The 13,170-nt window shown below is 39.5% G+C and overlaps 1 protein-coding gene across 4 annotated transcripts in view; it reads left to right on the top strand.

Moving 5' to 3' along the window:
• The window catches only part of LOC143297004 (myotubularin-related protein 10-B-like), a 46,821-nt gene that overhangs the window by 23,240 nt on the left and 10,411 nt on the right, over positions 1–13,170 (top strand). For all 4 annotated transcript variants that reach the window (XM_076609122.1, XM_076609121.1, XM_076609120.1 and 1 more), the window contains 9 exons: positions 1,372–1,517; positions 2,639–2,711; positions 3,358–3,440; positions 4,775–4,831; positions 5,797–5,884; positions 6,541–6,661; positions 8,578–8,665; positions 12,101–12,192; positions 12,927–13,057. In XM_076609122.1, coding sequence (XP_076465237.1) covers positions 1,372–1,517; positions 2,639–2,711; positions 3,358–3,440; positions 4,775–4,831; positions 5,797–5,884; positions 6,541–6,661; positions 8,578–8,665; positions 12,101–12,192; positions 12,927–13,057 — 879 coding nt within the window. The remainder of the gene's footprint in view (positions 1–1,371; positions 1,518–2,638; positions 2,712–3,357; positions 3,441–4,774; positions 4,832–5,796; positions 5,885–6,540; positions 6,662–8,577; positions 8,666–12,100; positions 12,193–12,926; positions 13,058–13,170) is intronic.

Genomic DNA, 13,170 nt, shown 5'->3' with positions numbered 1-13,170 from the left:
TAATTATTCCACCAGGTGCCATCTGTACCGGAATCGAACTCAGAACCCTCAGATTGATAGTCCAACGCTGTAACCACAAAGCTATTGCTTCGTGTGTGTGTCTGTGTGTGTGTGTGCTTATGTGCACATGTCTCATTTGTGTGCTTGTATGGATTTGTGTGTGCATGCCTGTGTTGTGTGTGGGTGCATGTCTGAACATGCGTGAGTGATACGTGCGCTTGTGTGGACGTGTACATGTGTGCATGTGTCCTTGTGTATGGGGGATGTACACTTACATGGATGTGTGTGTGTGTGTGTGTGCTTGTCTCAGCTTATGTGTGTGGGATGTGTGTTTGTATTGGTTTGTGTGTGTGTGTTTAATGAAAAGTAACCAGAATAGTAAAACCCGATTTACAGATAACAGCACACATTAGTTCTAAGTATACATGGATGTTGCTGACACGGTTCATTTATTTGTTTCATGTTCATTATGTTCTTTTGTGCCAAATCCTTCACACCCTAAAAATGGGTGAAAGGAAATGAAATTAAAATCAAAGGAATAATGGATTCCCATGTGTTCAGTTTTAACCCTTTGAGCCCTGACCACCGCTTTACTGGTGGTAGAGAAAAATGACATAATGCCTAGCCACCGGTTGAGCGGTGCGTAAACACTTGTGTCGTGTTTTGCTATTGGTTGACTTATATTGAAGAGCCAATCAGAAAAACCATAATATTCTGACGTCAGCGAACGTAGTTCCAACATGACCATGCCTTTTCACTGTGTTTTGTGCATGTGCTTTGGATAAAAAAGATTGATTTCAATATAAGTCAACCAATAGCAAAACACGACACAAGTGTTTACGCACCGCTCAACCGGTGACAAGGCATTATGTCATTTTTATCTACCACCGGTAAAGCAGTGGTCAGGGCACTCTTTTTATATCTGCCATGACACATTAAATACCAATCATTTGCAAATTTTGGCTCAAGAGCTCAGGCAGAAGGGTTAAAATTGCTCAGGAACTCAGGGCTCAAAGGGTTAAAAGTCTTTCAAAACACACCTCTTCTGTTGTACCTACCATCCTATTATTGACGAATGTGTTTCTTGAACCTATGTTGGTTGGGTGTCCAGGTGAATGTGTGTGTGTGTCTGTGTGTGTGCATGCTTAATTGTTCAAGGAGCACTTGATGTATAAATGTATATATGTATGTAAAACTTTTTATTGAAAAAAAAATGACAAGAGCTTCCTGAATGATTGGTGTGAGAATTAATCTGCATCAGTATGCTTCTTCTTCTTCTTCTTATTATTGTTGATATGTTGTGTATTATGATTAGGATGATAATAATGATATTATTATTATTATTGTTGTGTGTTTGTGTTTGAAATGAAGGAGAGCGCATCATCACACAGGCAGAGAGTGCCCTGAGGTTCGCTCCTTGCTCTGACCGGAAGCAAGGCATCTCTGGCAACTTGTTTGTCACCAACTTCAAGGTCTCCTTTGTCACTGCCGACAAGTCGTCGTATTCTTTGAAGGAGGTGTGTGCTGTGTGTGTGTATCCACTGTTACATCAGTTTTCAATTTCAGAACTCCGTTTTCTTTTTTTGCTTTTGCAATTGTGGGCTGCAGCTCTCTCGTTCATTTGTATCTGTGAGTGGGTTTTCATGTGCATGACCTTTTTTTTTTTTTTTTTTTAAATCATGCAACATAGATCCCTTCTATAATTACAGGGGTGTGCATGGTAGGTATGTTTGTGTTTCCATAACCTATCAAGCACTGATGTGGATTACAGGATCTGTATCATTGTGTTCTTGGTCTTCTGCATACACATGCAAGCACGCATGTGAAAAGAGGGATCAGAAACTGGATGGTTTGGATATCAGCTGACCTGGGAAATCAGGGGTTAGGTGTGCAGGGGGTGGGGTGGGAAGCTCCACCATAACGTCACAGCCAGGATTCGAACCCAGGACCCTTAGATTAAAAAAAAGTCTTACACGTTCAATGGTTGGCTTTGGCATCTGTCTTCAAACTGAGTGACGAGTAAAATGTTTCAGGATGTACACAGCAGTGAGTGTCCTGAACTTGCTCAACAGCTTCCATGTCTGCGGCCAGTTAGTGGGGAGGGTTTGCAGACCCACTGATTTTAGTGGAGGTTCCCTGGTTATTTTTAGCCAGAACTGCTTGCACATGTGTGTCTCCATTTCCTGTTTTTTCCAGGTCAAGAAAGACTAAAATATTGTTGTTGAAATTACTGTTCTGACGAAAGGATTTTGAACATGTTCGGTGACTATTTTTGCAAGTTTACAAGTTATGTTTGGTTTTATAATCACACCCATTATTTGCTTTAGTCTTCTATGTTTACTTTGAGTGTTTCTTATCACATCTCTGCCATTACGTATTCAAACTGATCCATTTATGAACTCTGTCGAAAAGTTGTCTGAGCAAAGGCAGTGCAATTTCAGAAAAGCTAGTTGCGGTGGTGGGTTGCTCATGACATCATATGACCTACTTCTCGCTCTGCAAGTGACGAAAGGTTCACCAGGAAAGCAGGTCTGCATACCCTCCCTTCCTCTTCTCTGAGATGAAGCTGATGGTGGATGAGAATTTTGGAACAGATTCTTCATAATGTTATACAACAGCATTTCTTTTTGATACACAGACCAAGCATCAACGTAACAAATTGATTGATGACAATGACATCCCTCTCACCTGCATTGACACCGTCTATCAAGGTGAGACACTGTGGAGGCATTGTGTGTGTGTGTGTTAGAATAGAATAGAATAAAATAGAACAGAACAGATTTCATTGTCATGAAACCTTAAGGTTTATAAGACACAAGTGCCATGGTAAATTAATGAATAAATGAAAAATACACAATTGATTAATCAAAAATTCAATAAATTGCAACAGCATTCATAAACAAATTTTCCTAATCTTGTTTGTATATATTCATCATCTGTTAGCATCACCTGACTGGGAGTATTTTATGTTATTTGAATTTTGAATGGCTTTTAAAAACTGTCATGAAAATGACATATTGAAGCACATTATTTTTCAGCACTTATGGGCAACTGAATACAGATGATTATAATGCTGTATAAAAACTGACTTATGATTAAAGCACATCATTGTTCATCGCTTATGGGTGACTGAATTGAGATGATTATAATACTGTATTAAAAAAAAATGACGTATTATTTAAACACAACATTATTCAGTCAGCACTTATGGGAAAGTGAATGAAAATGGTGATAATGCTGTATAAAAAAAAATGACATAATTAAAACCCATCATTATTCAGCGCTTACGGTCAACCAAATCAAGATGGTTATGATACTGTATAAAAGGTTACATGATTATAACACATTATTTTTCAGTGCTGTCTGGAGGCAGGAGGAAAGCGCTGGTTCTGGGTCAGACGGTGAGCTCCACGTCCAAGTATTTGGAAATCCACTGCAAGGTGAAACCTGTGTTCCTGCATTGCTCTTCGCTTTGTCTGTCTGTGGATGTTATATTTCTCTTAATCTGCCTGCCTTTCTAGTCTAGCGGAATGGCTAAGATGCTTTATTCTGCTTATCTGCCAGTACAGTGTCCTTGAGGGTGTTGGTTTGAATTTCGGTCTCGCCCTTTCTTCCAAGTTTGATGAGAAAATCAAACTGTGTGTCTAGTCATTGGGATGATGACTTGATAAACCAAGATCCTGTGTGCAGCATGCACTCGGCGCACTGAAAAAGAACCCAGTGCAACGCTAGTTTTTTCCTGTGGCAATATTCTACAGAAGAAATCCATTCACTCTGATAGGTATACAAATATATACGTATGCACTCAAGGCCTGACTAGCGCATCAGGTTATGCTACTGGTCAGGCATCTGCATAGCAGATGTGGTGTAGCGCATATGGATTTGTTCTAATGCAGTGACGCCTTCTTGGGAAACTGATACTGAAATTGCCTTTCACTTTTTGTGGCGTCACTTCCTTGCAGCTAATTTCCATGCGTATTTCTAGAACCAAGGCTATTCCTTCACAGTTCAAGCTCAATTCTTATGAAATGCTTTAAAACGCATAGAGCTTCAAAAATATGCACTATATAGCAAGATGTCTCAATAAAATAGATAAAATTCTCTCTATTGATTAATCGTATGATTAAAAAATATTCCTTAGCTCTTCATCCAGTCTTTCCATTAAGACTGGAGCACTTTGTTGATACTTGAGTTGTGAATTGCCATCTGTTATTTTCTGCTCAGTTGAAGGAAACCATTGTTGTAAACTGAGCTGAGCTGCACACTGTGTGGCAAACTGATTCCACTGTTGTCTAGGGAACTGTGTTTGATTACATGCTTGTAATGGTGTGTGTGTGTGTGTGTGTGTGTGTGTGTGTGAATTGAAGTTAAATTCCATCAGATATGATTTGAGGACAGCTTTTGTTACTAGTGTTTGAGGGAGTGGGGGGGCATTTATTTCTTGTGTATAATTGTGTGTGAAAGTGTGTATATGTGTTTTTTTGCATACTCACATGTTCTGATATTTTGTCTGTTGAGCACACAACTTTTTTTTTTATTACTGTGAAATTCCAGCAGATCTGACATAAACACAAAGTAAAAATATTTAACATAGGTTGAATGCACATAATTTTCATACTTACTGGATGAAATAGATGTATGCCTTAGCGTCAGTGAAGCCGATCCTACACATTTGTTTTTGTTGGGTTTTTTTTCGTCATTTTTTGTTTGTTCATGAAGCATGTGGCATTAGGATTTCTGGAAAATGAGTCAATTGCTTTCTGTTTTTCCCCAGGATTTCAGGATCCACGTTTTTGGTTTCAAGTTTGTTCCTAAAGATCAGAACAAAAGGGTGAGTCTGGACTTGAACACATCTGTCACTGCTTCATACACACATGCACACACACATGCACACACACATGGAGGCAGGCACACACACACACACACACACACACACACACACACACACACACACACACACACACACACACATGCACTTGTAAATGCTTATGGAGTGATGGCCTAGCAGTAAATCACCGGATGAAGTGAGTGCATACACACACACACACACACACACACACACACGTTTGTAAATGCAAATGGAGTAACGGCCTAGCAGTAAATCACCCAATGAAGCAAGTGTCCCTGGGTTTGAGTTCCATACACGGACTGGAATTTTTACTTGAATACAACAATATACACATGTACTTGTGTGTGCATGAGCACATGTATTTGCAGACACTAAAATGCATTGTCATCAGGTTATGTATGCACACACAATCACACACACACACAAACACACCATGCACAACTGTACACACACACCCTTCTCCACACACACAGACTTACACACATGCACACACACATACACATACACACACACATAGACATACACATGCACACACATGACAAAGACACGCACACACATGCACACACACACACACAGAAACAAATATGCACACACACTCTCTCTTTTTCTTTTTTTCTCTCTCTTTCCTACACATACTCAGAATGATATTCGCACATGCTTGTGTGTGCATGAGCACACATACTTGCAGACACTGAAATACACAGTCACTAGATGAAGCATGTATGCATGCTTAGATGCACTAATCACACTCACATGAATTAATTTATTCCAGCGTCTGAACATCTGTCACCATAAATCATCTTTGGCTTGATGTGCGTCGTGTGTTGTGAGCACGTTCATTGCAGCTGGAGGTGTTTTTTGTTGTTGTCGTTGTGTTTGCTTTTCCTCACATGATGAACAGACCACTTAACTTAACCTCTCTTAACGATGATTTCGGACATTCACAGGTGACGAACACTATCCTCCATCACTGCTGTCCCACACGAGACGATCTGCTCTTTGCCTACGAGTTTGCGCTTAATGGCAAATTCAAAGGTGAGAGTTTCCCCTCGCCTCAATGGATCAGGCAATTTTCATCAATATTATGTTCATCATGAATAATATATTTTTTTATGTTTTAGTTTTTTTTTATTTGGAGGTTTCTTGTGAGTAGGAAGCATAGTAGGAAAGCATTTTTTTTTCATGTGGGTTTGCCGCAAATGAGAGCTTCTCAGACAATTGTTCTGACAGGCGAATTTAGGTGTAAGTATCATGTGAACTGAGATGCTGTGTAAGAATCTGGTAGACTTGGAATTATGTGAAAAAAACGAAGAAAAATAGAGTATGTAAACCAAGTTATAGTTTTGCCAGGCAAGCATACAGTTTAGTTATTATGCAATGAAAGACATAAACATTTTCCCAGGTAAATGTGCAGTATAGCTGTTCTCAGTACAGCTATGTAGTAAGGCTTTTCTGTAGAAAAAAAAAGTGTTGGTAAATCATGTAAGCTCAGAGAATCAGTATGCTCTACGATTCTGGTATTCCCAGACCATTATGTTTTAACCGTTTTTTTCCCGGGTACTGTTGTTCCATTTATTTGCACTCAGAACGAGATAATTCTCAACGAGTTCTGCTAAATGGCTGATTGCATTGATTACAACTTCAATGTGGCTGTTCTCATTGCTACTGCTGCTGTGTTGTGTCCGTGCCAGACAACAGGCAGAGGAGCCAGTTCTACGTGCAGGACGACTGGGATGAAGAACTGAAACGACTGAAGTGTGAGGGTCGGTGGAGGGTAACGGACGTCAACAAAGCCTTTGCCATGAGCACCAGGTCAGTGGACCGTAACCGTTAGGAATGTGGAAACCAGTGTATATCTACAACTCCTCACGTTTAGATATGATAGCAGTGTGGGTTTTTTTTGTGAGGGCATGTGTGGTAGTCGAATGGTTAAGTGGTGGATTCTTGCCTGAGTTACCTTCAGTTTGATCCCTGGTTTCAGCACTGGCACCTGGTGGGTTAATGGTGGACTTTTTCTTTTTTTTTTAATCTCTCAAGTCAGCATGTGTGCAGACCTGCTAGTGCCTGAACCCCCTTTGTGTGTACATGCACACAGATCAAATACACACCTTTAAGATCCTGTCATTCCCATAAGTGTTGGGTGGGTGATGGAAACAAGAACATACACAGCAAGGAAACTCCTGAAAATGGAATATGGCTGTCTGCATGGTGAGTTAAAAAAAATTTTTTTTTAAAAAGCAAAAGGTCATATACTTAAAAAGTTACATATCTTTACGTATCTGTATGAGTGTGTGTGTGTGTGTGACCAAAACCCTACTGAATGAAACAGGAAAAAATGATGAGCTCCCAAAGGCAGCTCTCAGCTCTATACAGGTAGGCAGCCTGTAGTGCGAATGTGTTTGATAAACGCTTTGAGCTTGGTCTCTGACCAAGGATAGGTGCTCTGTAAAGATCCATATCATTATCATCATCTTTTTTCTTCTTCTTTTTTATCCTATTCATGGGCTGCAGTTCCCACATTCATTCATATCTACAAGTAGGCTTTCATGTGTATGACCATTTTTACCACGCTGTTTAGGCAGTCATACTCCGTTTTGGGGCCATACTCCATTTTTGGATGTGTGTATGCTGGGTGTATCCATCTTTCCATAATCCACTGAATACTGATATGGATTACGGAATCTTAAGCATGCATGTTTGATTTTCTCTGTGTGTTTATGCATAGTTGTGTGTACGTGTATAAACAATATGGGATATAGATATTTGAACACAAATCTGCACATGCACATATACATGTACATATACGCACTTACACACACACATACACACACACACACACACACACACACACACACAAACACACTATAGAGGCTTGGAGGATAGACAGTAGCAACATATGAATCAATTTTCTTAAGTAATCAAAATCAGATAAAATCAACTAAGCAAATTTATTTGTTTATTTAACAATTAAGAAAAACAACTCTAACAACCATTCTAGCACAAAATTAGTGATATGATAAAAAGAATATAAAAAAAAAAAAGAACACATCACACAACAAACCTTCTTTATATGAATTTTCTTCCATCTTTAACTTCTTGACTGCAGAATCCTCGGTGAGGTAACATAAATGTGTAGTTTTTTTCATGGTACAATTGATTTTGCCAAACAAAAGTCTTGCAGTCCTTGGAGGAAAAATTCCAGATACACAATAGCGACTGACAGCCTGACCTGTAATCTCTGTTTTATCTTGGTGAGATGGCAGCCCTTCATGGATGACTGTGCTGGTTAGTTTCAGTTCCAGTTTTTCAAGGAAGCATCACTGTGATTGGACAAATCCATAAGTGCTACACCATGTCTGCTTGACAGATGCTGGACCAGTGGCAAAACCTGTTGCGCTAGTCAGGCCTTAATTGCATGCACATATATTTGTTATCTATCAGAGTGGATTTCTTCTGCAGAATGTCGCCAGAGGGTAACGTTTCTATGATGGTTGTTTTGTTTTTTCAGTGCACCAAGTGCATGCTGCTCACAGGACCTTGGTTTATCAGGTCATCTGAATGACCGCATTTGATTTTCCTGTCATACTTGAGAGAAAGAGTGAAACCAGAATTCGAACCCAGACTCTTTTGGACACTGTATTGGCAGATAAGTGTCGTAACCATTCTGCCACCTTCACCCTGCTGGTTATTGGTAGTCAGGGGGTTAAAGGCGCTGTGCTGTGTTTCAGTCTGCCGGAGTACTTTGTGGTGCCCAGCGTCCTGACAAACGCAGACGTGCATAAAGCAGCGGATCAGTACAATGAGAAACGACTGCCGGTGAGTGTTGTGTGTCAGTGTGTTGTTTGTTGTGTTGTGTATTTTGTCATTATGTGGCTGTTTTTTCGGTTTGCAAGTGCTTTTTTTTTTTTTTTTTTTGCTTTTTTTTTTATCTAAGCAGATTTTTATGCAGAATTTTCATAGGGGCAACCTTATTGCTACTGTATTTTTTGCATATTCTGTGTATGCTGCACACAGGTTCTTGCTTTATTGTCTCATCCGAATGACTGGCACCCAGACCACCACTTAAGGTCTAGTGAAGGGGGTTGGGTGAAGCAGAAGGAAGGGGAGGGAGGGTAAAAACCCCAGTCAGTTTATGAGACTCGAACCCATGGACACTTGCTGCCTAGATGGGCACATTGCTACAAGGCCACCACTCCACGTGTGCACCTCATGTGGATAATGATTTGGTGATGGGCTGGTAGATGCTATGTCACATATGTTGAATGGAACATACACTACTGAACACCACTGAAGTAACTTGGCAGAAATGCAGGGTCTCTGCTGTGTAGCTTCCCGGTGACCTAACATTGGCAGTGCCTTGTGGACTGCCAGTGCGGTGTTAGAGGGACCCGAAACGAGCGGTGTGGGAAGGATACCACTGTAACTGTGGAGATGATGAAGCAACAGAAAAAGAAAAGAGAAGACTGTACTGTTGCACTATCCTTTGATTTTCTTCTTATTGATAACGTTATTTGTCCTCATCACAGGCCAGTGTTGTTTGTCGTAAGGAGCCTAATGGTAAAGACAAAATGTCATGAACTGTGTTGTTTTGCAGGTGTTGTTTTTTTTTTTTTTGGTTTTATGTTTTTTTGTTTTTTTTCTTTTTCATATATAACAGTTTTTTTTGTTTAATGTGTTTGAAGTTTTTATTCAGTACAGCAGTCTTGATATTGTTTAATGTGTTTGAAGTTTTTATTCAGTACAGCAGTCTTGATATTGTTTAATGTGTTTGAAGTTTTTATTCAGTACAGCAGTCTTGATATAGACCCTGTATGGTTGGCTGGACTATTAGCAACGTCAAATGATAGTATAAATATTTGTATAGCGCTTTCAAACTTAACAAAGCACTTTACACTAACACATCAGACACAGCACACAAGCACACACACGCATACACACACACACACACATGCACACAGGCACGCACACACATGGACAAAACAGGTGCTGATCCATTGAACGAAGATAAGGAATGTCCCTAAGGCTTTTTTTTTCTTTTTTTTTCCCTTTTAGTGGGGCCCCCAACCTCCTCTTTTTCCCCACTTTTTTTTGTTTTTGACTCACTTGTGTAAACAAAGTGAGTCTATGTTTTAACCCGGTGTTCGGTTGTCTGTGTGTGTGTGTCTGTGTGTATGTTTGTCTGTGTGTCCATGGTAAACTTTAACATTGACATTTTCTCTGCAAATACTTTTGTCAGTTGACACCAAATTAGGCATAAAAATAGGAAAAATTCAGTTCTTTCCAGTCATCTTGTTTAAAACAATATTGCACCTCTGGGATGGGCACAAAACATTTTTTTAAAAAGAAGCCAAATTATATGCAAACTGCATTTACTGTTATATTTTCTAAACTTGGCACTTTGATTTGGTATTCTGACACAACAACAAGAGCAGTCATTATTATCATTTTTTGTTGAAACAGGAACTTCTTTTGCTAAGCATGGGAGTTTTATTTATTTTGCAAACATTTTCGTGCACATAGTAAAAAAGGGAAATTACTCTGTAATTAATGCTAGGGGAGTTAATTTGCTTTAAACTGATCTTTCTCATCTTAAATATTACATTTTGAAATTATACTCAATACATAAAAAGCTGTCTCAGTGTACAGGGTTTTCACTATGTTCGTTTGCCCAAGTGGTCTTTTTCGGAAAATACTAAAATCAATACGACAAGTGGACTTTACAGATCTGTTGGCTGAGCCCTGAAGGTCATGGGCAAAAATCAGTTGCGTACACATATTTATACACATTCAAAGTGTGCGCTCATATTCTTCGTGAACACGAACGACGCCATTTTGTTTCAAGTTGTTGACCTGCCCGTTCAATCCTATATTCTATGGACAATACACAATAACATGTGATGGAAAGTTGGAGAAGGAGACCGTTAAATATTTATTCAGAGAAAGATTTGTGACATCACTTACTGGATTATGCCCCAAACTGCCATAAAAAATATCCACGGAATCAGTCGGAATTCACAGTTAAAAAAATTGTAAACCATGCGAGTTAATACCCTTGAATTGATCACGATGAAACGAAAAAAATTTCCAGTCTTGACTTTTCTCAAAAATGAAGTCCTTTTCACTTCATACGACGTTTAGAAGTACTTGTACTTGGCTCTACATGTTATTAGTTTAACAAAATATTAAATTTTCATATCAACTTTTAAAACTATAAAACTACCGGCAGGTGTAACAAAACTTATACATCTATCTAGATCTAGAGAAAACGGCTAAATGTTGCAGTGTGATTGCGGCGATGGCCAAGTCTCCTTTACAGCGGACTTAAAAAGAATTTTTTTTTTTTTTTTATTGCCCTTAAAGATTTTTTTAATGCCCAAGATACACCAGAATAATATGATTTAAACAGCGTTCTCACTGCGAATACCGCAATTGATTTATCACCCTTTAAAAAAGTATGTTCAAATATTAAATTTTAGAACATTAGTTAAGGAGCCACGATAGTGTAATGGGTAAGACAGTTTCTTCTCACCCAAACACGCGGGGTTCAAATCTGGTTATGATTTGTTTTTTCTTAACCCGAAGCTTTATAATAACAAATACAGAACACATTTTAACAATTAGATTTTTTTAATTTTCTTTTAAGTGTATCACAAGTGAGTCTTGAAGGCCTTGCCTCTCTTGTTTTTTTGTGTGTTTTTTTTTTTTTTTTTGGCCTCCATCCTCCTCTTTTTTCCCACATCTTTCTTTTTCTTCTTTCATAAACTCATATTTACCTTTCATGCACCACTTTCCCACACACACCTTAACTAATCACTTTGATTCTTTCCCCTATCGTCTGGCGCAGCAATTGCCCCAGTGTGTCTTGAGGCATGCATTTTAAGAATATTCGATGTCTGTGTACATTTGCCAGGGTTTTTTTGTGTTCTAGTGTTCTGATGTATGCATTTTAAACATGTATGACAAGTGATTACATCTGTCTGGGTTTATTGTTGCCCTGGTGTGAGTTGTTTGTTTGATATTGAAGCTTTTCTGTCATCCATCCTCTCTCTTCCTCCTCTATCTCAACCTAATACATAAAAATTTTTTTTAAATGAATAAAAGATCTGTCATCTGTATCATAACAATGGACCGACCCTATCTTCCCTTTTAATGTTTACATTTGTTTACAGGCCAGTGGTTTTGTTAACCGAGTGCATGTATGTAACAGTGTATGCCGAGGAATGTCCCTAAGGCTAGTGTGGACTGTGACAGGTGTGGTGTTACACGTATCCCCGGAACGGTGCCAGTCTGGTGCGCATGTCTCATCTCTTACCGCAGTCCGACTTCAAGAGTTACGAGGAGAAGTGAGTAGTTGGATCAGGTCCCTCGGAGCTCACAGGGTGGTCATGGTCGTTTTTTGTGAGGAAAAAAGTTGGGGGTTTTTGTGTTTTTTTGTCGACGTTGACTTGACTTTTGTGTATATTTTCTGGTGTTTTGTACTGTTATCCTCATGCATGCACACACACACACTTACATACACACACACACACACACACACACACACACATATATTTATTTAGCTATGTATTTGTGTCTTATAAACCTTAAGGTTTAATGATATTAAGATTTATTCTATTCTATTCTATTCTGTTCTGTTATATTCTGTTTACACACACACACACACACACACACACACACACACACAGTCGACTGAGAAACACTCAGATACACACATTCTCTCCACACACTCACACATACATGCACACACATATGTGTGTCAACAAGCATGGACATGTATACTGTGCATGTCTTTATGAGTGTGTGTTTGTATGTGTATACATGTGTGTGTATGTGAGTGAGAGAGAGAGAGAGAGAGCAAGCATACACATGTTACTTATTGTAGACGTGTGTATGCGTGTGTGTATGTGTATATGCCTATATGTTCAGATATATGTATGTGTGTGTCAACAAACATGCACATGCACTATACATGTCACGTCTGTATATGTGTATATATGTGTCTGTCAACAACACGTCTGTATATGTGTGTCTGTCAACAAGCATTCACATGTAATTTGTACGCATCTGTGTGTGTCAGGGTGCTGACGGCGGTGAAGGCATCATCTGGGGACAGAGGGAAGGTGGAGGTGGTGGATTTGAGTCAGACGTGCCCCTCCCTCATGGACATCCGGGCCAGTGGCCAGCGCCTCATGGCCCTCTGCATGACAGGTGGGGTGGGCGAGACCTGTGCATGACAGGTGGGGTGGGTGGGGCCTCTTTCTCTCTGCATGACAGGTGGGGTGGGCGGAACCTCTCTGCATGACAGGTGGGGTGGGCGGAAC

This window comes from Babylonia areolata, chromosome 22 (genome assembly GCF_041734735.1).
Source record: "Babylonia areolata isolate BAREFJ2019XMU chromosome 22, ASM4173473v1, whole genome shotgun sequence".
Taxonomy (NCBI): domain Eukaryota; kingdom Metazoa; phylum Mollusca; class Gastropoda; order Neogastropoda; family Buccinidae; genus Babylonia; species Babylonia areolata.
This window is presented reverse-complemented; position numbering and strand designations above follow the sequence as displayed.